This window comes from Mauremys reevesii, linkage group 4, assembly GCF_016161935.1.
Source record: "Mauremys reevesii isolate NIE-2019 linkage group 4, ASM1616193v1, whole genome shotgun sequence".
Classification (NCBI taxonomy): Eukaryota; Metazoa; Chordata; order Testudines; family Geoemydidae; genus Mauremys; species Mauremys reevesii.
Genome location: NC_052626.1, coordinates 131,268,660 through 131,292,342, shown reverse-complemented (window position 1 = coordinate 131,292,342; position 23,683 = coordinate 131,268,660). Strand labels below are relative to the sequence as shown.

The window sequence follows — 23,683 nt, the reverse complement described above, 5'->3', positions numbered from 1 at the left end:
GCTGCTCATCTTAAAAACCAAACAGGAATTTTGGAAGGAATATAAACCTTCCTGCTTCAAGGCACAAGCTGACCTTGAATGAAGAGTTATGGGGAAAAGATAACCTGTCCTTGGGGGAAGTTGTTTATCCCATAACTGCAGGGTTTCTCACATCTTCCTCTGAAGGAGCAGATGTTGGAGACAGGACACTGAGCTAGATGGACCCATGGTCTGGTCCGGAGCAGCCATTCCTCCATCCTTGGAGAATCTGGCCCCGAAGGTGCTATGGGTAGACAAATATAAATGCATTAAACCATTCCCACTGCTCTGTGAAGCAAGATCCCCATTTTACTGCTGGGACCTCAGCAGCACAGAGGAAGTGAGCCGAACAGTTTCTCGTGACACCCTCCCCTTGGCAAAGTAGCACAATAGGAGAAGTGAAAAAAACTAGGAGGCTTATCAGGGTCTCAGCCCCTTTGGGGAGCTTGCAGGCAATGATAAGAGAATGAGGCTTGGAGATTACGCAAGTCTCTCCAGTACAATGACACTATTTAAAAAGTCTTTGCTCTACATCTTCAAGAACAGTAATAAACCACAGAAATGTGTACCCAAGGTCTCCCGCTCCTTGCCTCGGCACCATTTGTGTTTGCACAACAGGACAGAGCCAAGCTGATGGTAGGTATTGCAAAACCTACACAAGCACACACACAGTGCATGCTAAAATTGCACAAGAATTTCTTCACTAAAAAGAGCCAGTTGAATTCTCAGAGAGACAGAGTAAATAAGACTGTTCCTTTGTGAAAAAGAACATGCTGAGTTCTTGTAAATCAGGGTTATTGTGTCAGACAGGTATAAAAAGTGACAATGAAAAGCAGAGACCAACCATTTGGCAGTCAGATACTGTCTCCTCCACACCACAGTGACAGAATCCAGAGCAGAGCTGTATGACCCAGCATGGGACAGGCAATCATTTGGGCTGGTAAGACTGGGGCTGGTGAACTGGTTTAACTCTTGTGACGGGTGTCATTGACTAGTCCCTAAATTGTACGGCAGTTTGGTGAAGTGGATGCAATGGGATTCCCAGCTGGGGAAATCTCAATGAAATAGGCACTTGGGGTGAATGTATTTTGGAGACTCGGTTGTTAATGGCTTGTGACACGGGCCACCACAAAGCAAATTTTAAAGCAAGACAGTAATTGAAGATGCTTTAAAAAAAAATCTGAAATTTTGTGACAGGCCAAGCAGAAGAGGTCTTAAACATTCAGAAGAGATTTTAAAAAGAGAGATTTCCAAATTCTGCCTTTGATTTTCACATCTGCAATTTGTGCTTGCAATCAGGTGCTTCGACATTTAAGCAGCCTAAATTGCACCCACAAATAATTGTAGGCACCAAACTGCAGGTGCAAAACGAGGTGTGGTTAAGGCCATTGTGAAGATTTCTTATGCCTCTTTGGAAGTAGGGAGGTGGGGCATTTATCATCCAAAGCACCAATATTACTTTACTCATACAGTCCACAGGATCTCAAAGATAGGTCAATAGTACACTTTACCCTTGTTCTTGTATTTCTCTAGGTTTCGCTCTCTTGCTGTCTCTACAATGCGGTAAGTAGCCAACTTACATTATCACCTGGTTTTACAGAGGCCAATAGAAACATGATCGATCACAGTGGATGGGGAAAAAAGGTTGTTGGGTTTTAGTAAGTGCTCCAGTGTGGGTAGGATTTTTGATGCTTGTACCGGGCTCTGGAATTCAAAAGCGGAAGAGGAAAGTCCTTCTCCTTCAAAACCGCTCCAAAAAAGCTGTGCCAGGCCTATTCACATCCTGCAAAGGCATCGAGTCATTTGAAAAGGAAGGAGGGAAGTTGCAAGGTTAGGAGGAACTGCAGGGGTCATTCTGGCTGCACATCCACTGCCTCCCTGCCTGAGGCCACCACCAGCCAAAACTGCCCCTTCTCTGCCTCCCCTTCAATCCCAGCTACACTCATGGCAGAGAGACAGAGGAAATCCATTTCTTCCAGTGATTAAGTGTTTTACTGTAGAGCATGGGCAGTCTAGCAGCCCCACTTCAGTGCTCTGTGGTTAATATCGACTGCTCCATCTATACCCGATCTCTGCAGGCTACAGTCCTGTCTGTTAGCACTGCACAAAGTGCACCATGATGCTTAGTCACGGCGGGGGGGAATGGATCACAGAGCTGCTTTCATCCTTCAGAACTCAAGTCAAGATTCCTCCTCCTTTGGCTTTCGTTCACCTGGCTCTCGCATTACAGGAGATGCACCTTCTAGCATCACAAGCTGCCATAGGCACGATAAGGCTCAATACATTTTGATTCATCCTGTGGATCACACCGTGGTTAGTTTACCAGGTGGGGCCTGGGTGCCCCCAGGAAGATTCTATCATGGCGCAGCCCTGTAAGAGTCATGCCATGTTACAGCCTCTCATAATAGAGCACTGTCTGCCCGAGGCCCCAAAGTAAACGCAACAGAAACCACAATCCACTCACAAAGCTATATTGATATTAGAGGACTAAGAGGCCATTCGGGTCCATTGGCTGTTGTCTTGCTGGGAGATCCCCGGGAGGTGGCAGAGACAGCACAGCAATCTCAGGTTTACATGGCACCCCGTCCTCTCGCTGTCTCCCCAGGTTCTGCCTCTAAGCTGGTTTGTTACTTCACCAACTGGGCCCAGTACAGGCCTGGGGAGGGGCGCTTCCTCCCCGATGACATCGACCCCCATCTCTGCACCCACCTCATTTATGCCTTTGCCGGCATGAACGACCACGAGATCACCACCGTGGAGTGGAACGATGTGACACTTTACGAGGCTTTCAATGGCCTTAAAGCCAAGTGAGTAACACAGGGGGCACACCTGCGTCCCCGCAGCTGGGGTTCTCGCCACCAGGCTGGCTGCAGGAGGAAAGGCTCAAACCCTCAGGTCGAAGGGTGAGAGTTTTCCCAGGGAGCATCGTGTCATCCTCGGGGGAAAGAAGGGCCAGTGCATGTAGCCAGAAAGCAACAGGAAGCTTCCAGGGGCAGGGAATTAAACAAAGCTCCACTGCTGAGCATTCACATCAAACCCAGTTCCGTGACAGAGGATGAAGGGAGCAGCTGCTCCCCACGTCTTGCCAGCAGCCTGTTCTGAGCCAGATTCGCAGCTAAGCAGAGCCTGAGCAGGCAAGTCAGCCAGCTTTCCACTCATCCTGGGTAGGCCGGGCCTGAAACCGCCCCGAGCATAGTTTAGATCAGTGGTCCTCAACCTTTTCCAGGTGGCAGGTGCCGGACGACGAGCCACCGAGGACCTTGGCCGGTGGAAATGCATCCACCGAAATGCCGCTGAAAATCAGCAGCATTTTGGCAGCGATGCCTCTTGATGACACTGCTTTTCGGCAGCATTTCAGCGGATGCTTGTCCGCCGGCCAGTACGCGGACATAGATGCCCCGCACCACATTGGGGACCACTCGTTTAGATCATCCAAAGCTCTCCAAACTACATTAGCTATGGCAGTCCCACAGGGCCCAGTGTGCTAGCTGGATCCGAGTGCCACGCTCTCCCTGCCTTTCCCCTGACACCCACCTCCCTGCAGGCGGAGGGAGTGGGTGGGAAGGGAACTATGTCTGCCGAGTGACAGATTCCCCATAAGACAGCCAAGCCAAGCCAACCATCCTTCATTTAAATGCACTTTTCTCCCTTCAGGAATCAGAGCCTGAAGACCCTGTTATCCATTGGAGGATCAAGCATGGGAACTGAACGGTAATACTGGGATCTGCAGTATTGTTCCACTTCTGAGTGTGGAAGTTAATATACCCTCGTGACACACCTGCTCAGAACAGCGACGGGCTTGAACCCACCACCTCCAGCTCTGGGAAAGCTTTTAACTTATAAACATGGAGGCTGAGGAAGGGGGAAATTGGTTCCCCCAAGAGCAGAGGTAAAGGAGTATGGGCACGTCTAGGGTGCTTCGCTGCTGCGTTATTATTGTCCCTGTAATGGACAGCTTGCAGCTGTGAAGTCTGCATACTGAGCAGGGCCGGCTCCAGGCACCAGCTTATCAAGCAGGTGCTTGGGGCCACCACTCCGGAGCGAGGCGGCACTTTCAGGTATTCGGTGGCAATTCGGCGGAGGGTCCCTCACTCCCGCTCGGGGCGAAGGACTTCCCACTGAATTGCCACAGATCGTGACTCCCCCCCCCCCCTTTTGGCTGCTTGGGGCAGCAAAACCCCTGGAGCCGGCCCTGATACTGAGTGTAGCCAATTCAAACAGCACTGGGAATCTATACTACGATATACATGAACACACAAGGCATGTCACTTTCATTCCAGCTTCTCCCACATGGCTGCTTCGGCTGCTAATCGCTGGACATTTGTCCGCTCTGTGGTACAGTTCCTCCGGACGCATGACTTTGATGGACTAGATGTAGCCTGGATTTACCCAGGGAGGAAGGATAAGAGACATTTCACTTCTCTGATTCAGGTACAATAAAACCAGGGGGTGTGGTCACAGTTGCAAAAGGGATACCTAACAATGGCAGAACATACATATCAAGCTCACAGCCTACTGCACCCAGCACATCACGCCCCCAGTGGAGCTAGATCTCTGGGGAGGTGAATTTTGTCTGTCTTTCATAGAGATGGAACCACTTTCAGAAAGAGTTTGGACATAAGGGAAATTCAGAGGCACATGAACATTTAGGAAGTATCACCCAGGAAAGCAACAACACAGTCATGCTGTGTCAGATTTTGAAAGGTCTGAACAATGCCCATGAGATCCTGCTGTGCAGGATCATAGCTTAGTTCCTTTCCCTCCAAGCACACTGTTGCGGGAACCCTCCCATGTCTCATTTTCACAACAACCCATGTGCTTCAGCCTGGGGAGATGGAGAAACATGGACTTAGTACAAAAGAGTTGGCACATTGATCCTGATCCTAAGAACATCCAGAAGTAAACAAATCAGTTTTAAAAGAACCCACCAGGAGTTTCAGAAAAGATCTAAACACTCCTAACTTCAAATCAGAAGCTGAGCTCTGAGAGGCTAGATAGGAACGCCCATGGAACTGTCACTGCAGGGTTCCTTGCATGGGCACCTTCCTCTGCAGCAGCTGGTACTGATCAGTGTCAGACAGGATGCTGGGCTGGATGCTCCCCCGGTGTAATCCAATGTGGGAAGTTCCTATGTTAATTCAGATATTCTTACTTATACCCTCTAGGAACTAGCAACGGCATTTGAGAAGGAAGCTCAGAAAACCGGAAAAGAGAAACTTCTACTTAGTACCTCAGTGTCCGCTGGAAGGATAAATATTGACACAGGCTATGACGTCGACAAAATCTCCAAGTAAGTGTATCCAGTGACACTATTTTACAAAGGCTTCTAGAGAAGCTGTAACCAATCAGGAAAAATACCTGAGCATCATCGTGAACAGCTCAGTGAAAATATCTGCTCAGGTAGCAGCTACCAAAAAAAGCAAAACAAAGTTAGGACGAATGAGGAAGAGAATCATCCTGAACCTGGCTTCAGTGATATTATATAATTCAGTGGTACATCTTCATCCACACTACTGTGTTCAGTGCAGGTCACCTTCTTTCAAAAAAGGATACAGCAGAAATAGCAGGGGTTCTGGCGGGCAGTATTGCCTAGTGGGTAGAACACTGGACAGGGACTCAGGAGAGCTCAGTTTAATTCCCAGCACTGCCACTGGTTTGCTGGGTGACCTTGGGCAAGTCATTTCCTTCCTTTGCCTCAGTTTCCCAATGGGTAAAATGGGCATATAACACTATTGACCTCCTTTGGAAAGTGCTTTGAGATCTATGGATACATACGCATACAAATATTTATATATAAAGAGATAGGCAACAAAAATCTAGACACCTAGAGAGTTCCATAGAGAGACATTGGAGACTGGCTTAGAGAGATGAGTAACAGGGGTTATGAAAGAGAAATAAAATAGTGAATGGTATAGAAAAGTTGAAATTGCCAGCTCCTATTTACCATCTCATCATGCAACAGAAGGGGAACATGAAATCACATGAATGCCGCTGGAAATTTTACAGTATAGATTAGCCTGTGGAACTCATTGCCACAAGATAAAGGACAAGGATTAGACTACATTAGTTTAGCTTTTTATTTTAAGAGCTATAAATCTTCACAGCTCAGGCCATCAACCAGTCATCAATTGACAAGGTTAGACAGAAACTTCCCTTAGAGCAGATTCATTCCACAAATGTCCCCAATAGATTTTCTGGCACCTTTCCTTAAAATATATGGCGCTGACCACTATCAGATAGGATAGTGACTAGATGGACCCTGAGTCTGATTCAGTATGACAGTTCTTAAGGTACATAGTCAATATACTTGGCCGTGTACAGTTACCCAGAATGTTTCATATCATTGTCTGCTGTTAGAGGCACTAAAACTAGAACCTGGATTCTGAAACTCAATCACATATCAAGAATGTTCCTGCCACAAGAGTTTTGTTTCCATGTTCAATGGAACATGAAACAATGGAACAGACTCCCAAGGGTCAGTCCTAGGACCAATCCTATTCAACTTATTCAGAAATGATCTGGAGAAAGGGGTAAACAGCGAGGTGGCAAAGTTTGCAGATGATACTAAACTGCTCAAGATAGTTAAGACCAAAGCAGACTGAAGAACTTCAAAAAGATCTCACAAAACTAAGTGATTGGGCAACAAAATGGCAAATGAAATTTAATGTGGATAAATGTAAAGTAATGCACATTGGAAAAAATAACCCCAACTATACATACAATATGATGGGGGCTAATTTAGCTACAACTAATCAGGAAAGAGATCTTGGAGTCATCGTGGATAGTTCTCTGAAGACGTCCACGCAGTGTGCAGCAGCAGTCAAAAAAGCAAACAGGATGTTAGGAATCATTAAAAAGGGATAGAGAATAAGACAGAGAATATCTTATTGCCCTTATATAAATCCATGGTACACCCACATCTTGAATACTGCGTTCAGATGTGGTCTTCTCATCTCAAAAAAGATATACTGGCATTAGAAAAAGTTCAGAAAAGGACAACTAAAATGATTAGGAGTTTGGAATGGGTCCTATATGAGGAGAGATTAAAGAGGCTAAGACTTTTCAGCTTGGAAAAGAGGAGACTAAGGGGAGATATGATAGAGATATATAAAATCATGAGTAGTGTGGAGAAAGTGAATAAGGAAAAGTTATTTACTTGTTCCCATAATATAAGAACTAGGGCCCACCAAATGAAATTAATGGGCAGCAGGTTTAAAACCAATAAAAGGAAGTTCTTCTTCACGCAGTGTGCAGTCAACTTGTGGAACTCCTGGCCTGAGGAGGTTGTGAAGGCTAGGACTATAACAGGGTTTAAAAGAGAAGTAGATAAATTCATGGAGGTTAAGTCTATTAATGGCTATTAGCGAGGATGGGTAAGGAAAGGTGTCCCTAGCCTCTGTTTGTCAGAGGGTGGAGATGGATGGCAGGAGAGAGATCACTTGATCATTGCCTGTTAGGTTCATTCTCTCTGGGGCACCTGGCGTTGGCCACTGTCAGTAGACAGGATACGGGGCTGGATGGACCTTTGGTCTAACCCAGTATGGCCGTTCTTATGTTCCAAGCCAGAACTAGAAAGGGTCCATGTTCTTTTTTTCTTTTGGGTACAGCTGAGTTTGTGGCAGAATGACCTCAGATAGCAGAAGTCTCACCAACAGAGAAAATCAGCAGATCTTGTTAGATGAGACATGTTGGGCTGAAATCTTATGAGAACAGTTTGCAAGAGATTCCACCTTATCAGTGAATCCAAACCCACACACTCATTGTGTGAGAGGCTCAGGGAACTGGGCTTATTTAGTCTGCAGAAGAGAAGAATGAGGGGGGATTTGATAGCAGCCTTCAACTACCTGAAGGTGGGTTCCAAAGAGGATGGAGCCAGGCTGTTCTCAGTGGTAGCAGATGACAGAACAAGGAGCAATGGTTTCAAGTTGCAGTGGGGGAAGTCTAGGCTGGATATTAGGAAACACTATTTCACTAGGAGGGTAATGAAGCACTGGAATGGGTTACCTAGGGAGGTGGTGGAATCCCGTCCTTAGAGGTTTTTAAGGTCAGGATTGACAAAGCCCTGGCTGGAATGATTTAGTTGGAGTTGGTCCTGCTTTGAGCAGGGCGTTGGAGTAGATGACCTCCTGAGGTCTCTTCCAACCCTAATCTTCTATGATTCCAGTTCAGCCTCAAAACTATTAAACCTAATCCAGATCCAAATGTAAATATTAGGTTGTCCATCCCTCTCCACATATTATTCCTGTGTGCCATTTTTGGGATGTTTATTTTGGGTTATGTAACTTATCTCATTCTCTTTTTCCTTTCCTGCAGGATTGTGGATTTTATTAACCTCATGAGCTATGACTTCCATGGGGCCTCCTGGGAGAAGACTACAGGACACGTCAGTCCTCTTAACAAGGGAAAGAAAGACCTTAGAACTGCTGCATACAACAATGTTGTAAGTGACAAAGATCCTTTTGTCTCTCCTCCCCTCATCCACCTAAAGTTTTACAAGCAACACAAGTTCTGAAAGCGGAACTGAAAGAGGAAGTGACTTGCTTTGGAACTGTTTCCACAGTAACTGAGCTAGCTACCAAGTAGTTAGAGAAACTTGTGATTGTGAGTGATGCTCGACAGACACCACTCCCCGACTCCTCCACATGCCTCAGTACAAACAGCCCTGTACATTGCCAACATTCCTACAACATGGTAAGGCAGGTCAAGGGGTATTTTCAGTGTCGACTGATGACGGGGCACATGGGATGAGGTTCATCAACAGTATGACCACACCCTTCCAGCTCTCCTGAAGACATTCGGATGCTGGTGTTGGGCTAAAACCTGCTGCCCAAAGTTACGTGATGGCAGATAGTGTAGGACAGCAGTGTCTCTTTTTTAAAAACTGTATTTAGAGTCTCCAGGTAAGTCTGGTGTGGTCTGGGGTTTAAGTCTGGCGTGGATCACACCGGAGAGGAGTTTGGCAGTTCCAGCGTAGATGCAAGCTGAAAGTCACGAGTAACTGTTGAAGCCCGAGTGGCAGTTGTGTCAAAACAGCTTTAAGCAAGAGAAGAAATCTGGCCCCTTTGTTCTAATACAGTGTTTCTCAGACTGGGGTCCATGAGGGTATTCCAGGGGGTCCCCGGGCCCTGCTGTTCAACTCCTCCCCTCCCTCCCAAGAGGCACTGGGAGGGAGGGAGAGGAGCGGGGACAGGGTGTGCTCGGGGGAGGGGGTGGAAAGAGGTGGGGAAGAGGAGGGGCAGGGGTGGAGCAAGCATGGGAGGAGGTGGAGTGGGGGCAGGGCCTGGGGCTGAGCAGGAGGCTTGGGGATCCAAGTAGGGTTGCCAACTGTCTAATCACACAAACCCACATACCCTTGCCCGGCCCCTGCCCTGCCCCTTTTCCCGAGGCTCTGCCCCTTCCCCCAAGGCTCCATCCTGCCCTGCTCCTTCTCTGAGCCCCCCCCCTCACTCCATCCCCACTCCCTCCATCGCTCACTTTCCCTCACCCTCACTCACCTTCACCGGGCTTGGGCAGGGGGTTGAGGTACTGGAGGGGGTGAGGGGGGCAGGCTCTGGGAAGGAGTTTGGGTGTGGGAGGGGGCTCAGGGCTGGGGCAGAGGGTTGGGGTGCTGGAGAGGGTGAGGTGCAGGCTCTGGGAGAGATTTTGGGTGCAGAAGGGGGCTCATGGCTAGGGAAGGGGGTTGGGGGGGGGTACAGGCTCTGGCCAGGAGGCACTTACCTTGGGCAGCTCCCAGGCGGTGACGCAATGGGGCTAAGGCAGGCTCCCTGCCTGCCCTGGTCCCACGCTGCTCCTAGAAGTGGCTGGCGCATTCCTGCAGTGCCTGAGGGAACGGTTAGGGGGCTCTGCGCCCTGCCCATGCCCGCAAACACCGCCCCCACAGTTCCCATTGGCTGCAGTTCCTGGCTAATGGGAGATGCAGAGTCGGCGCTGGGGATGGGGGCAGCACGCAGAGCCCCTGGCCCTCCCCTAGGGGCCACAGGAATGTGCCAGCTGCTTCCAGAAGCAGCATGGGGCCAGGGCAGGCAGGGAGCCTGCCTTAGCCCCACTGTGCTGCCAGAGTTTCAGTGCCTAAAATCTCCCAGTTTGGCTTCAGTAGCCTCCGGGAGATAGGGCCTGATTCCAGGAGACTTCCGGCGAAACTGGGAGGGTTGGCAACCCTAGGTCCAAGAAAATGTTTAAATCAAAACGGGGGTCCTCAGGTTGCTAAAGTTTGAGAACCACTGTTCTAATAAACAAAATTACCATGCAATGTAGCGGCCCAAATGGTGAGGCCAGAAAGAGGAGATGAGAATGTTCTTTCTTGCCACCCTGTCATCTCCCATCAGTAAGATCCAGGAGTAACTCCATTACTGAATGTAAACTAATGTAGAACTCTCCAAGGCAAGATCAGGACCCTAATGGCTGATTCTTCAGCAGAGCAGTGTCACTCCAGCTGACACAGCTTTGGCCTGCATCTTTTGGGGAGCTCTAGTTAGTTTTTATCAGTTCCCTCAGCATGAAGACACTAACCAATAGAACTGAGCCCAAGTCTTTGTCTCTCCCTTCAGAAGTTCAGTCTTAGGTTTGTCACCCTAACGACAGAAATAACGGGGGAAACGGATGCGTCTTAGCCTGACTGTGAAGAGCCCCATATTTCCTACAACCTTTAACAGCTGTCACCCATTCTGGTCCACTCTAGGACCAGCCCAGTAGCTTGTGAAATGTCTGATCACTTGAAAGACTGGGGTTCCTTGTGCCCTCTCAATGGCTATCATGCCATCTGCAGGATGGTTTCCTGTCCCCGGGAATGGAGTCCCCTATAGCCATGGAGCAGGCTGGAACTGACACGGACCCTTTGCATGGAGATGTTCAATGTTCAGAAGCATGTTGCTGGAAAAATGGAGATGAATAGGCAGCCATATCTTGGGAAGCCTTAGAATTTGTACCAAAGCACCGCAGGGCGGTATAAAAACCAGGTCTCAGTTTAAGCTGCCAAATACACGATTTAATATTTCCTTCGAACAGGACAACGCCGTGAGACATTGGAAGAGAAAGGGCGCCCCAGGGGAGAAGATCATAATGGGAATCCCAACCTATGGGCGGAGCTTCACCCTTGACACGCTGGATACAGGCGTCGGGGCCCAGGCTTCCAAGGCAGGACTGCCAGGCCCTTTCACTTCCGAGGCAGGATTTTTAGCCTATTATGAGGTAAGGAGCATATTTGTTCCATCTGGGCTTACTTGGGGGGAAGCAGCCGTAAGAATAATCTGATTTTGCATAATCAAAGGGAAGCCGTGCTCAGTTTTCTAACATGAACATGGTTTCAGTCTGCATGCCAAGGAGGAAAAGGCTACTTTTCCATTTCCTCCCCATCACACTGGCTCTGACCAATACTCACAGCCTCATCCTGCCTCCACATGTGTTTTGGTTTAGATCTGCACCTTTAAACAAGGTGCCACCACGGAGATGATTGAGGAGCAGAAGGTCCCTTACTCCTATAAAGGGAACCAGTGGGTAGGGTACGATGACATGGAGAGCATTAAAACCAAGGTAAGGAGGGTCCCAACCATTCGCTTTGGGCCGAGAGCGACCCAGTGTCTGGCGCCAATAAGCACAGGGGCGGCTCTATGTATTTTGCCGCCCCAAGCACGGCACTCCGGCGGCTTTCGGCGGCGCGCCTGCAAGAGGTCTGCTGGTAACGCGGATTTGGCGGCGTGCCTGCGGGAGGTCCGCCAGTCCCACGCCTTTGGCGTACCCGCTGCCAAATTGCCGCCGAAACCACGGGACCGGCGGACTCCCACAGGTGCGCCGCCAAAGGCTGCCTGACTGCCGCTCTCACGGTGACTGGCAGGCCACCCCCTGAGGCTTGCCGCCCCAGGCATGCGCTTGGTGCGCTGGTGCCTGGCGCTGCCCCTGAATAAGCATGACACCTACTTTCCACTGAGAAGTATGGCCCCTCACCCAAGTCACATGGCAAGAGTAACAGCTTCATTTTGGGCAACGTGCATGGGGTTTCATCCAGCGTATCTGGCTCTAGCTCCACACGGGCATCTGGGACCGGAAGCCCTATTTTACAAGATAAATTGCCCAAGGAAATAATGCAGCTCTCAGAGCTGGTGTTTAAGTGTAAAAAGCAGATGCTGGAGAGAGCTCCCAATACCCCCTGCAACATGTGGGTACCAGACAGGACCCAGCCAAGATGGTCAGGGATGCAACCCCATGTTCTGGGTGTCCCTAAGCCTGACTGCCAGATGCTGGGACTGAACAACGGGAGCATCACTCGATAATTGCCCTGTTCTGTTCATTCTCTCGGAAGCATCTGGCACTGGCTGCTGTCAGAAGGCAGGATACTGGGCTGGATGGACCATTGCTCTGACCCAGTATGGCCGTTCTTATGCTGAGTACTCACTAACACACGCAGACTGTGAGTCGGGACCCCAAAGTGGGTCATGACCCTGTTTTAATGGGGTTGCCAAGGCTGGCTTAGATTTGCTGCAGCCCAGGGCTGAAGCCAAAGCCTGAGCCCCATTGCCCGGGGCCGAAGCCGAAACCCTTGGGTTTCAGCCCTGGGTGGTGGGGCTCAGGTTACAGGCCCCCTGGCTGGGGCTGAGGCCCTTGGGCTTAACGCTCCCCCCCACACACACACACACTTGGGGCGGTGGGGCTTGGGTCCCCCCTCCTGGGGTCATGTAGTAATTTTTGTTAGCAGAAGGGGGTCACGGTACAGTCACGTTTGAGACCCCTTGCACTAACACAATGAAATCCCTCCCTTAGGTCCCAGAGGAAGGTCAAGCAGGGAACAGGTGTGAAATACAATTCACAAGATAGCCTGTTTCAACAGGCTTTTGCCCAAATGGAAAAAGAGTTCAGGATCTTAGAAAAAGTTTGGAGAGAGGCTGTCCCGTTCACCCCTCTTGCCTCGTCAGGGCTATTTCTCACTTTAGTAACATGTTGAAAGGAGATGCCCACCTGACAGAGCTGAAATAGCACAGGTGCATCTAAAATGTCTGTCTGTTTCTCATTTCACGTTGTCCATTTTTTCCCTTTCCCTCGCTTAGGTTAAATATTTGAAGCAACATGCTTTGGGAGGGGCCATGGTTTGGGCCCTCGATCTGGATGATTTCAGCGGCTCTTTCTGCCATGAAGGAGCTTACCCTCTCACGCAGACACTGAAGAGTGCGCTGAACGCTGGTAGTCAATGAGTGATTGCAATGAAGTGCAAAAGTTTCCAATATATACAAGGGAAGTGATCACTGTAGGTTTTGGAAGCATATTGATTTACTGTGACAATAGATCTGAGTTAGCTTTGCTTGGGTGTCTTTAAGATAACAATTGTATAAAAATTGTATAGAACGGCAGCAGCAGTCTCCTTGGGACATGAGGAAAAAAACCTGTTAACCAGAGACAGTAACATTTGTTATTAAATATGTGCACGAGTGGCTGCTTCTTTTCATATTTTTAAGTGCTAAGGGGTTGCTTTACAGCTAAAACTCTCCACCATAAAGAGAAAGGTGGGGACCACAAACACTGAATCTGGGTTTAAATTTTCCTACTTATACAGAATAAACTATATGCCAAGAAGCATATACTTGCTTAACACAGAACCACTTGAGTAAAAATCAGCATCTGAAGGCCACACCCACAAAATGGGATCAGAGACAGAGACTTTGCCTCTTATCTGATCTGATCAACTGAGCACAATTTCCCATAGGACAAAATTTCCTTTGGGGGATTAAAAATTTAACTCATGATGGATGCAGCTGCCAAAGATTTAATGTAGCCAGAGGAGCCTTCTCAATAGCAAGCCCTAGGTGCTGAACTCACTAATAGGAGATAGGATGATCCTTGCACACTCGCAAGGTGACCCTTGCACTTTGAACTGAAGGTTACAAGAATCACACACACACACACACATATACTCCTCCTCATCAAACCATTCTTCCACGCAACAGAATATCTTGCAATGCGCTCTAAGGTAGAAGCCAATGACCATGTCACAAAGCAGGATAAAGAGAAAACTGACTGTCCCTTCTGACTGACTTTCACTGCTCCTTCATATTACACAGATAGGATGATAGGTACTTTACAAACATTGGTAGATTAAGAGGTGGGACATACAGGGCTTGTCTACACTACAGGACTATTTCGAATCTACTTAAGTCGAATTTGTGGATTCGACCTTAATAAGTCGAATTTGTGTATCCATACTAAATACACAAATTCGAACTTCTGAGTCCACATTCACGGGGCCAGCTTCGACTTTGGAAGCGGTGCACTGTGGGAAGCTATCCCACAGTTCCCGCACTCCCCGCTGCCCATTGGAATTGTGGGATTTCCCCCCAATGCATGCTGGGGGAAAAATGTGTCGTCATTGAACCGTCAATCCCGCCCTCCCTCTCTTCCTTGAAAGCGCCGGCGGGAAATCTGTTCGCGCCCTTCTCTGGTCGGTTACAGCGCGGACGCCACAGCACTGCGAGCATGGAGCCCGCTGCGATCATCGCTGCACTTATGGCCGTTGTCAACTCCTCGCACGTTATCGTCCACCTCTTCCACAGTCAGATGCTGAGAAACCGGGCGAGGAGGCTCCAGCAGCACGGTGAGAGAGTGGCGCAGACCTCTCACAAAGCAGGGTACGCCCGGGCAGTGGAGATCATGGTGGCAATGGGTCAAGTTCATGGTGTGGAACGGCGATTCTGGGCCGAAACAAGCACAGACTGGTGGGACCGCATAGTGCTGCAGGTCTGGGATGACACAGAGTGGCTGCGAAACTTCAGGATGCGTAAGGACACTTTCCTTGAACTGTGTGACTTGCTGTCCCCTGCCCTGAAGCGCCAGGACACAAGGATGCGAGCAGCCCTGACTGTGCAGAAGCGAGTGGCCATAGCCCTCTGGAAACTTGCCACGCCAGACAGCTACCGGTCAGTAGCGAACCACTTTGGCGTGGGCAAATCTACCGTGGGGATTGCTGTCATTCAAGTAGCCCACGCAATCGTTGAGCAACTGCTCTCAAAGGTAGTGACTGTCGGAAATGTCCAGGTCATCATAGATGGCCGCGCGCGATGGGATTCCCAAACTGCGGTGGGGCTATAGATGGGACTCACATCCCTATCCTGGCACCAGCCCACCAGGCCAGCGAGTACATTAACCGAAAGGGCTACTTTTCAATGGTGCTGCAAGCTGTGGTGGACCATAGGGGACGTTTACCAACATCAACGTCGGGTGGGCGGGCAAGGTTCATGACGCGTGTGTTCAGGAACTCTGGTCTGTTTAGACGCCTCCAGGCAGGCACTTTCTTCCCGGACCACAAAATAACGGTTGGGGATGTGCAGATGCCTACAGTGATCCTCGGGGACCCGGCCTACCCGCTAATGCCCTGGCTCATGAAGCCCTATACAGGCACCTTGGACACTGAAAAGGAACTCTTCAACTACCGGCTGAGCAAGTGCAGAATGGTGGTGGAGTGTGCTTTCGGACGTCTCAAGGGGAGATGGCGGACCTTACTGACTCGCTCGGACATCAGCGAAAGAATATCCCGTAGTTATTGCTGCTTGCTGTGTGCTCCACAATCTCTGTGAGAGCAAGGGCGAGACCTTTTGGCCGCTTGGGAGGTTGAGGCAAATCGCCTGGCTGCTGTTTATGATCAGCCAGACACCCGTGCTGAGAGAATATCCCAGCGGGAAGCGATATGCATCAGGGAGGCTTTGAAAGCGAGTTTCCTCGCAGAGCAGGGTAACCTGTGACTGTCCACTTGATTTTAAGAGAGCCTGATCATAAACCAAGTTTTCCCCACTTCCCAAGGACGTTTTAAAACTAAGGACATGTTTTAGTAATTAATAATAAATCTTTCGTTGACTTTGCATTTCTGTTTCTTCGTTGAAACATGGAAGCATTCTGTGCTGGTTAAGGTGTGCACTGATGGGTGGGTTTGCAGGAAGGGGCGAGGGGTGCCGTCCTTGGATAGGGGTTACCATGACGGCTGTGGGTTTGGGCGTTGGAAGGGGTGAGGGGTGTGGGGGAAGGGTGAGTATCTGCCCCTGGATGAGGTCTCTTTTTGGGGCTCGGGGCACCGGGGAGGATCGTGACTACGGTCCAAATGCATGTGAAGGGAAGCCTGCCTTTACATTCGGGGATGTCAGGCACCAGGACCCTACACATCAAGGAAAGACCCGGGGCAGCATACACCACACAGACTGTCCCTGGTGCCTAGTGACTGCAGTCTGTGTGTGCCCTGCAGTTGACCCTGCCCCCAAGTCTGTACCCTGGTAATGTGGGCTATGCACTGTAATTAAAAATCCCCCCCCCCCACAAAGTCTTCTGACACGAGAAACGTGACGGAAACAGAGAGTAACAGCAAACCGCTTTTAATAATGTTATACACAGTGGGGGGTTGAAACTTGGATTTGGGACTGGGTGATCCTGTAAGGGAAGAACTTCTACAAATTTACAGCGCGAGAGGTGTCTTGTACATTAGCGCTCTGCTGCGGTGCAGTGACAGTTCTCACGGCCCCTACCGCACCTCCTTCTTGTCACTTTGGGTGAGGGGACAGGACTTCTTGGCGTTGGAGGCGGTTGCAGATGCACTGCAGGGGGGCTCTCTCCTCCTGCCTGTGGTCTTGCAGAACATCTACAAGGCGCCGGAGCGTGTCCGTTTGCTCCCTCATTAGACCAAGCAGCGTTTGAGTCGCCTGCTGGTCTTCCTGCCGCCACCTATCCTCCCGTTCCAGGTGTGCGATGCTGCTGACACAGGCTCTCCCTCGACTGTCTCTGCTCTGCCGCCTCCGCTCTGGAGCTGGCCATCAGTTCCTGGAACATGTCGTCCCTTGTCTTTTCTTTGGCGTCTAATCTGAGCCAGCCTCTGCGAGGGGATGGCGGGCAGTCCGTGAAGGAGCGAAGCTGTGTGATGCGAAAAAGTAGGTGATTTCCTTGAACAAATACATGTTTGCCAACAGTAAACACAGTCTAGTCATTTTCAGTTAAGAAGACCAAACAGGGAACCAAGTCTCAGGAGATCTCGGAACTAGTCCGAGATTTCGGAATACGCTCTCATTGGCGGCGCGATTGCACTGGATAGCGCACAAGCGAGGAGAGACAGCTGCATCCCTCTTGCACAAAGTCCTGGTAAGCCTTACAGTACAGACTGCTTATCAGATAGTGCTTAGCTGTGCTCTCCTGCTGGAGGCAATGTGCAAAGCAGAAAAGATGAGCGTTATGCGGCATCTCCCGCCAGTGACCGCGAAAGACCCCGTATGCTTTTCCTCTGAGGCCTGCAACACGTGGCTGTTAAGCGAGGGTCATTCTTATGCAAAGTAAAACTCTGTTAAGCGAGTGTCATTCTTATGCAAAGTAAAACTCTGTTAAGCGAGGGTCATTCTTATGCAAAGTAAAAGTCTACCATGCACAATAGTAACAGTACACTAATTCCACTAATTAGATGCAGCACTTCCACAACGACATCACCCTGAGGCGTGTCAGGCGCACACAGAGAGCGGATGTTAATAGAAGCCCTGCACAGACCAGGACCCTACGCTGCCATGCTCAGAGGCGATGGTCCCCCTCTACCTGAGGATGGCATGGCGCGGAAGAGTGTGCTTCAACGGAGCACCCAATAAAGCACCTCTCCCAAGAAACCTCTTGCTGAGGCTTTTCCAGCTGCTCTCTGAGAGCTTTTTGAAATATCCCCAGAGGACTATTGCTCCATTGCTGTTTGTGTAGACCTGCTGTTTGTTTAGTTTCATATTTAAAAATGTTTATATAGTATTTCTATTTTTATATAAATCCCTGTTTCTTAAAAAAATAAATGTTTCCCTGTTTGTAGCACTTACCGCCTGATCCTCCTTCCCTGATTCCGAGTCCTGGTTAACGGGGGACGGTTGGTAGGGGATCTCTGTGAGGGTGATGAAGAGATCCTGGCTGTCAGGGAAAGCGGGAGTGGGTTCGATGTCGCCTGCGCGTCCTCTAAAGACCCTTCCTCATCTTCCCCATCGGCGAACAGGGGGAACTGTCCTGGTACACTATTCCGTCCTCGAGTCCACCGTCACTGGTGGGGCACTGGTGGCAGACCCACCTAGAATGGCATGCAGTGCCTCGTAGAAGCGGCATGTCTGGGGGGCTCGGGCGTCCGTTTGCCGCTCTGACTTTTTGATACCCTTGTCTTAGGTCCTTCACTTTCACGCGGCACTGCATCGCATCCCGGCTGTATCCTTTGTCTTTCATGGCTTTAGAGACCTTCTCGAAGGTCTTCGCGTTCCGCTTGTTGGAGCGCAGCTCCGAGAGCACAGACTCCTCGCCCCACACAGCGATCAGATCCTGGACTTCCCGGTCACTCCATGCTGGGGACCTCTTTCTATTCTGGGATTGCCCGGACTCCTCTGCTGGAGAGCTCTGCATCGTTGCGGGTGCTGCGGAGCTCGCCCCGATGTGCAACCAGAATTAACGCTGATAAATTCGAATTAAAGTCCTAGTGTAGACCAGGCCACAGAGACATGCCACAAAGACACTTTTTTATGGCTCACAGGAAACATGACACAGATGTCAGTGTTTGTAATAATCTGATGCTATTGCAATTGACACTCTCCCCATCACAAACTTTGTCCAATATATCAAAGGAGTGATTGTCCAAAGGAAAACCTTTTCTTTCCTAACCAGTGCAATTGGCTGTGAATACAGTCGGTTGTGCCAACAATCAATTTATTAGGCCATGTAGTTTTCCTGTCTGTACCTGCATTTCCTCAAACACATTTTGAGGATCTAGCCTAGAAAGAGAAACTTTCCCGGACTACAAAGAAGTCCAGCCCTTATCATGGCTGCTAAAACTAACAACTTAGCTTAATATTTCAAGATTTGTGTCTCATCTCTAGTCAATGGCTTAAGCATAGCTATTTTCCAGAGTTTTCATTCTGCAGGCCATTTTATGAGAGAAATTAAGTCAAGTATAAACATTAGGGGCCTCAGATCATGGATTGTATTTCTGAAAGAGCCAAAACTCAGGATCTGGCTGGAAGACAAGGTCCATTTGGTAGCTTTGTTTTCCTTATCTCAACTATAGATAAAGATCACATGGTACTATAGCTGCCTACTGACATTGCAGTCTAGTCATTGCCTAGATGTGACTTGCATTTGTCGTCCCACTGATCTTTTATAAAGACTAATATACACAACATGGCATTGTAAATCTACAGAAGGCTCTGGACAACTTCAGGATCTTGATTTGCTTTGGAACAATGAATGGTTAGCAACCTCTAGAGGTGCAGCTTCCAAGGAGCCAAAGCTGGGACTTGAACCACTGTTTCTAGTTTTACAGAACATTTCTTCTACCGGCTAGGGAAGCACCTCTCTGCCACATTGAAATAGACGAACAAGCAACACTGACACCTACTGGTTGATTACTTGAATTGCATGGCTAGACCCATTTCTTTCAATCCCTAGCAAAAGCCAGGCAGGAGGGGACTGAGGAGGGTTGAAGGCAGAAACTCTACAATTAAGTGAGAGAAAAAGAAAAATAAGTCTCTAGGAATAATACTGTTTTCCTTATCCCAGTAAGTGTGTCTGTTTATGATTATAAAAAAAGTGGCTTTATGACTCATCATCATTGTTGCAACATCACCCTGTTCACAGGCTTGTTGGTAGATCGTTTACTTCCCCTATGCACGGAGAAACATTCCTTTTCCTTGCTTCTTTCTCTAAGTGTTCACAGGAGTCTTAAATCCTCCCCCTGGCAGGGAGTCCTCCCTGTTTTATCCACTTACTTCCCCCCCTTCCCTAGCTTTTAAAAGAGACCTTTAAAAAAAAAAGTCAATTTAAAAGTGTTTGTGTAATTTAGGAAAATGTGGGGTCCTTTGCCAGAGATTCTGGGGATGCCCCTCAAGAGCAGAATCACAGTCTGCAAGAGTGTTTTCTGGATTGCTTATATTTTTAGAGTCAAGTTGTTCATCTCCACACTCCACAACTTCAAAGCCCCCCCGCCCCTCCAGATTCAAACTGCATTTCTACATTTGTGCTTTCATTTGGTCTCTTGTAGTGATAGATCAGAAAGTATTTCAAATGCAAACCCAGGAAGCACACAGCCAAAGGAACTTTCCCTTTCCCCCTTAGAATTAGGTGGACCCTGAGATTGTTATTTGCAGTAATGCTGAGTTTATTTTGCAAGTGGACAGATAAAATAGAGTAAAGCTGGATACTTGTTTTGTTTGTATAGACCACCAACCCAGCCCAACCTGGGTTTTAGATCAGGTGATGGATCATGGTGGGTTTTCAGGGCACTCAATACACCTCTGGCTACAAATGAGATTCGTTTTCTGTAGCTGGTTTTCCCTCACAAACTTCCCCTGTGAATGGAGATAGGAAAACCTTTGAATCAATAAGTAAATGTCAAGTTGCCTCCAGCATCTGAAATGTCCCCCAGTGACAGAATATAGGACAATGATTTAAAGAGAAAGAGGGTCATATTTTGCCATCTGAGTGGTCTCCTCTATCTGATGAAATCAAAGTACTATCCACAGATGACCCAAGCCTCACAGCCACTCTATGTTAGCCCCTTATTTTTTCAATGACCCTAAATAAACCTAGATTCTGACTCTCCTCCCTGAGTATTAGCCCCCTGCCATCCTTGTTCTCTTTGTTAGAAGCTTTATATGTATTGGTCTCCAGTGATTATATAAGAATCTGAGTTTTGCCTATAGTTCCCCACCTCCTGACTTAAGAGACTTAAAAGGCTTCTAGCTAACCAAATACTGAGTAAGCATCTAGACTTACAAATCAGTCCATAACATTTAGAAAGAAAATGCCTGTTAGCAATGCAGAGAATAAAAATCAGCCTGCTTTCTTCTACATTAAACTACATTCCATTTTGCTGTGGGTAACACAGCTCTAGCCTCTCATCCTAAGCTTCCCTAACAGGCTACCCGTGTGCAGGAAGGAGAAAGAAAAGACACACATACCCCCCCATGCAGTCTTTAAAGCCTCCTGATTTCACACACCCACCTTCTCCACCAATCACTGCTTGCAAGCTGCTTCCTCACCCATCCCTTTGCAGCTGGGGAATGAGACTTACCCCAGGTGTCTTCCATTAGGGTCTCTGGTACTCACTTCAAGCCTGTGTGCACACACAGAGACACACACACAAGTGAAAAGTAAATTAGAGAAATAGTATTTTCTAAGTCAGTGGCTCTTAACCTTTCCAGACTTCTGTACCGCCGTCAGGAGTCTGATTTGTCTTGCATACCTCCAAGTTTCACCTCAATTGAAAACTACTTGCTTACAAAATCAGACATAAAAATACAAAAGTGCCACAGCCACTATTACTGAAAAATTGCTGACTTTTGGATTTTTACCATATAATTATAAAATAAATAGTTTGGAACATAAATCTTGTACTTACATTTCAGTGTATAGTATAGAGAGCAGAATAAATAAGTCATTGTCTGTATGAAATTTTAGCTTGGCTGACTTCACTTGTGCTTTTTATGTAGCCTGTTGTAAAACTAAGCAAATATCTAGATGAGGTGATGTACCCCCTGGAAGACCTCTGCGTACCCCCAGGGGTACATGTACCCCCGGTTGAGAACCACTGTTCTAAGTGACAGATGAGAGTAGATATGGGCCAGAGCCACAACGTGGGGTCAGATGTGAATTTCAGAGGGGAGAGTATTGGATCAAATGATCTGGTTCAGATCTTTCTCCCATTCAGAGGGCAGATTCCTGCATAGGATTGTATCAGCAAGCTGATGCCCGTTCTCCGGCACATCAGCAGACCTCAATCTACATCACCAAGTTTAATCCTTGCCATGCCTCCAATGAAGCACAGACCGTGGCATGGTTCTATTCCCTGCCCTGCCACTGGGCTGCTGGATGAGGCTGGGGAAGTCACTTAGCTGATCTGTACCTCAGTTTCCCCATCTGAAAATTGGGGTACTTGATGCTAATGACTTCCTTTGTAAAGTGCTGTAAGGCCTGAGCAGGATGGGAGGCATGTGGGATTTTGGCTGTGGTAGATGGGGTCAAGACTTATATGCTGCTCATAAAACACAGGGGTACCAGTGAACCTTAAACTCATTTCCATTAAGTAAAGGAAACATTCATTTCAGTCATGTAGAGCATCCTGCCTCTTTTATATTTCACACACACACACACACACGCCCCCCCAAACAAGCAATTTTTGGCTTGACATTTTTCACGCTTTGATGGTCTTCGGACAGAAGAGAATCTCTTGGGAATGCATGAGGTTAATCAGACAAACAAGCTGTTCCTGATTTATGGGACTTAGAACACTTAGGGTATGTCTACATTGCAATTAAAAACCTGCCATTGGCCCACATCAGCTGACTCTGGCTCGCAGTGTTTGGGCTGCAGCCCAAACTCTGGGACCCTCCCACCTCACAGGGTCCAGCAGCCAAAGCTCCAGCCCGAGCCCGGAAGGCTACACAGCAGTTAAACAGCCCCTTAGCCTGAGCCCCGTGAACCCAAGTCAGCTGGCACGAGCCAGTCACAGGTGTCTAAATGCAGTGTAGACATAGCCTTGGTGGCCTTTCACTTTTTGATAACTATTCTATAGACTCTAGCCACTAGCTCTAATAATACAGAAAATACCATACTCCTTTGTGTACATGATCAGCTACACAACCACAGCTGATCAATTTCCATGACCATAACAAGATTAATACCTGCCCATTATCCACATGTGGCATTCCAGCTTTCCATTGCTATGCCTTTAATCGTGAATATTGACAAACTACATCACTCATTTCTTAATGACTCCTAGATGTTATTGTGGTCTAACTACCTGGTTACTGCCTTGTTACCAGATTGCTAAAGTCCCCCCCACCCCCGACACTTCCTTCTTACAGAATTCTGTGGGGTACTGTATTTTTCGTGGTTACTTGTTTGTGTCTCATAATGAAAGTTCAGAATTTGTGATCTGGGCTTATCTTCTTGGGCCTACCAGCTTTTAGCTAAGATTCAGCCTTTCGTATGACTACTGCCACAAGGCCTCCCACTAAAAAACAAGCCTTTACCCATAGAAAAGTCTAAAAACCCAATTATGTGTGTTCTCCTACTTGCTGTCACAGACTTCATAACATGCTAAGCATGCTTAGCAAAGAAATTATATGTTACCCAAAACTATAAACCGTCCAAGATCAGGTCAGGGGATCAAAAGTCAACAAGCAGATACAGAGAAATTATAACTGCTTTCTGTAGGGTGTGACGGGGTGGACGGATATGGGATTCCAGGCCTACTTTCCTCTGTAATTTCTTACCAGTGTCTTGCCCTGTCATTTGCAGGACCCCGTATGAAATCTGGTATAGTGCTCTGTTCAGTTCCCTCTCCAGATGAGCTCGCAAGCTAAGTAAACAAGCACAGCTCTTTAGTTAGCAATTAGAAGGTCTGAGAACAGTAGACTTGATTTAGCTGCTGAAGGTCTCCCTGGACTCCTGAATACAAGAGAACTAGAATTACTGTAACTCTTTGAAATCTACAAACTGAAGCTGTTCCTTGAGAAGGTAACACAACCAGCATTCTCAGTCTCATCCTACAAGCTGCAGATAAAAGATTTCTCTATCTAAGCACCCACCCCTTGAGAAGATGGAGCGGTGACTTTCTGTCTAATACTGGATCCCCTAAAGCAGTGGTTCCCAAACTTGTTCCACCACTTGTGCAGGGAAAGCCTCTGGCGGGCCGGGCCGGTTTGTT

General features: G+C 48.2%; 1 protein-coding gene across 1 annotated transcript; it reads left to right on the top strand.

The window, feature by feature from the left end:
• The first annotated feature begins 812 nt into the window (after positions 1 to 812).
• Positions 813 to 13,434, top strand: LOC120405078 (chitotriosidase-1-like). The gene is made up of 10 exons (XM_039538323.1): positions 813 to 958; positions 1,552 to 1,581; positions 2,624 to 2,825; positions 3,673 to 3,729; positions 4,299 to 4,449; positions 5,184 to 5,308; positions 8,332 to 8,458; positions 11,023 to 11,205; positions 11,431 to 11,547; positions 13,056 to 13,434. Exons 1-10 carry the CDS (start codon positions 934 to 936, stop codon positions 13,197 to 13,199), a joined length of 1,161 nt encoding a protein of 386 aa, XP_039394257.1. The 5' UTR covers positions 813 to 933; the 3' UTR covers positions 13,200 to 13,434.
• The last annotated feature ends 10,249 nt before the right edge of the window (positions 13,435 to 23,683 follow it).

Bases quoted from the DNA above. Each gene is read 5' to 3' on its own strand.
- LOC120405078 (XM_039538323.1), top strand. From the start codon at position 934: ATGGGACAGGCAATCATTTGGGCTG. The intron at 5,309-8,331 runs GTAAGTGTATCC...CCTTTCCTGCAG, and splicing joins GACGTCGACAAAATCTCCAA to GATTGTGGATTTTATTAACC. The intron at 11,548-13,055 runs GTAAGGAGGGTC...TCCCTCGCTTAG, and splicing joins TGGAGAGCATTAAAACCAAG to GTTAAATATTTGAAGCAACA.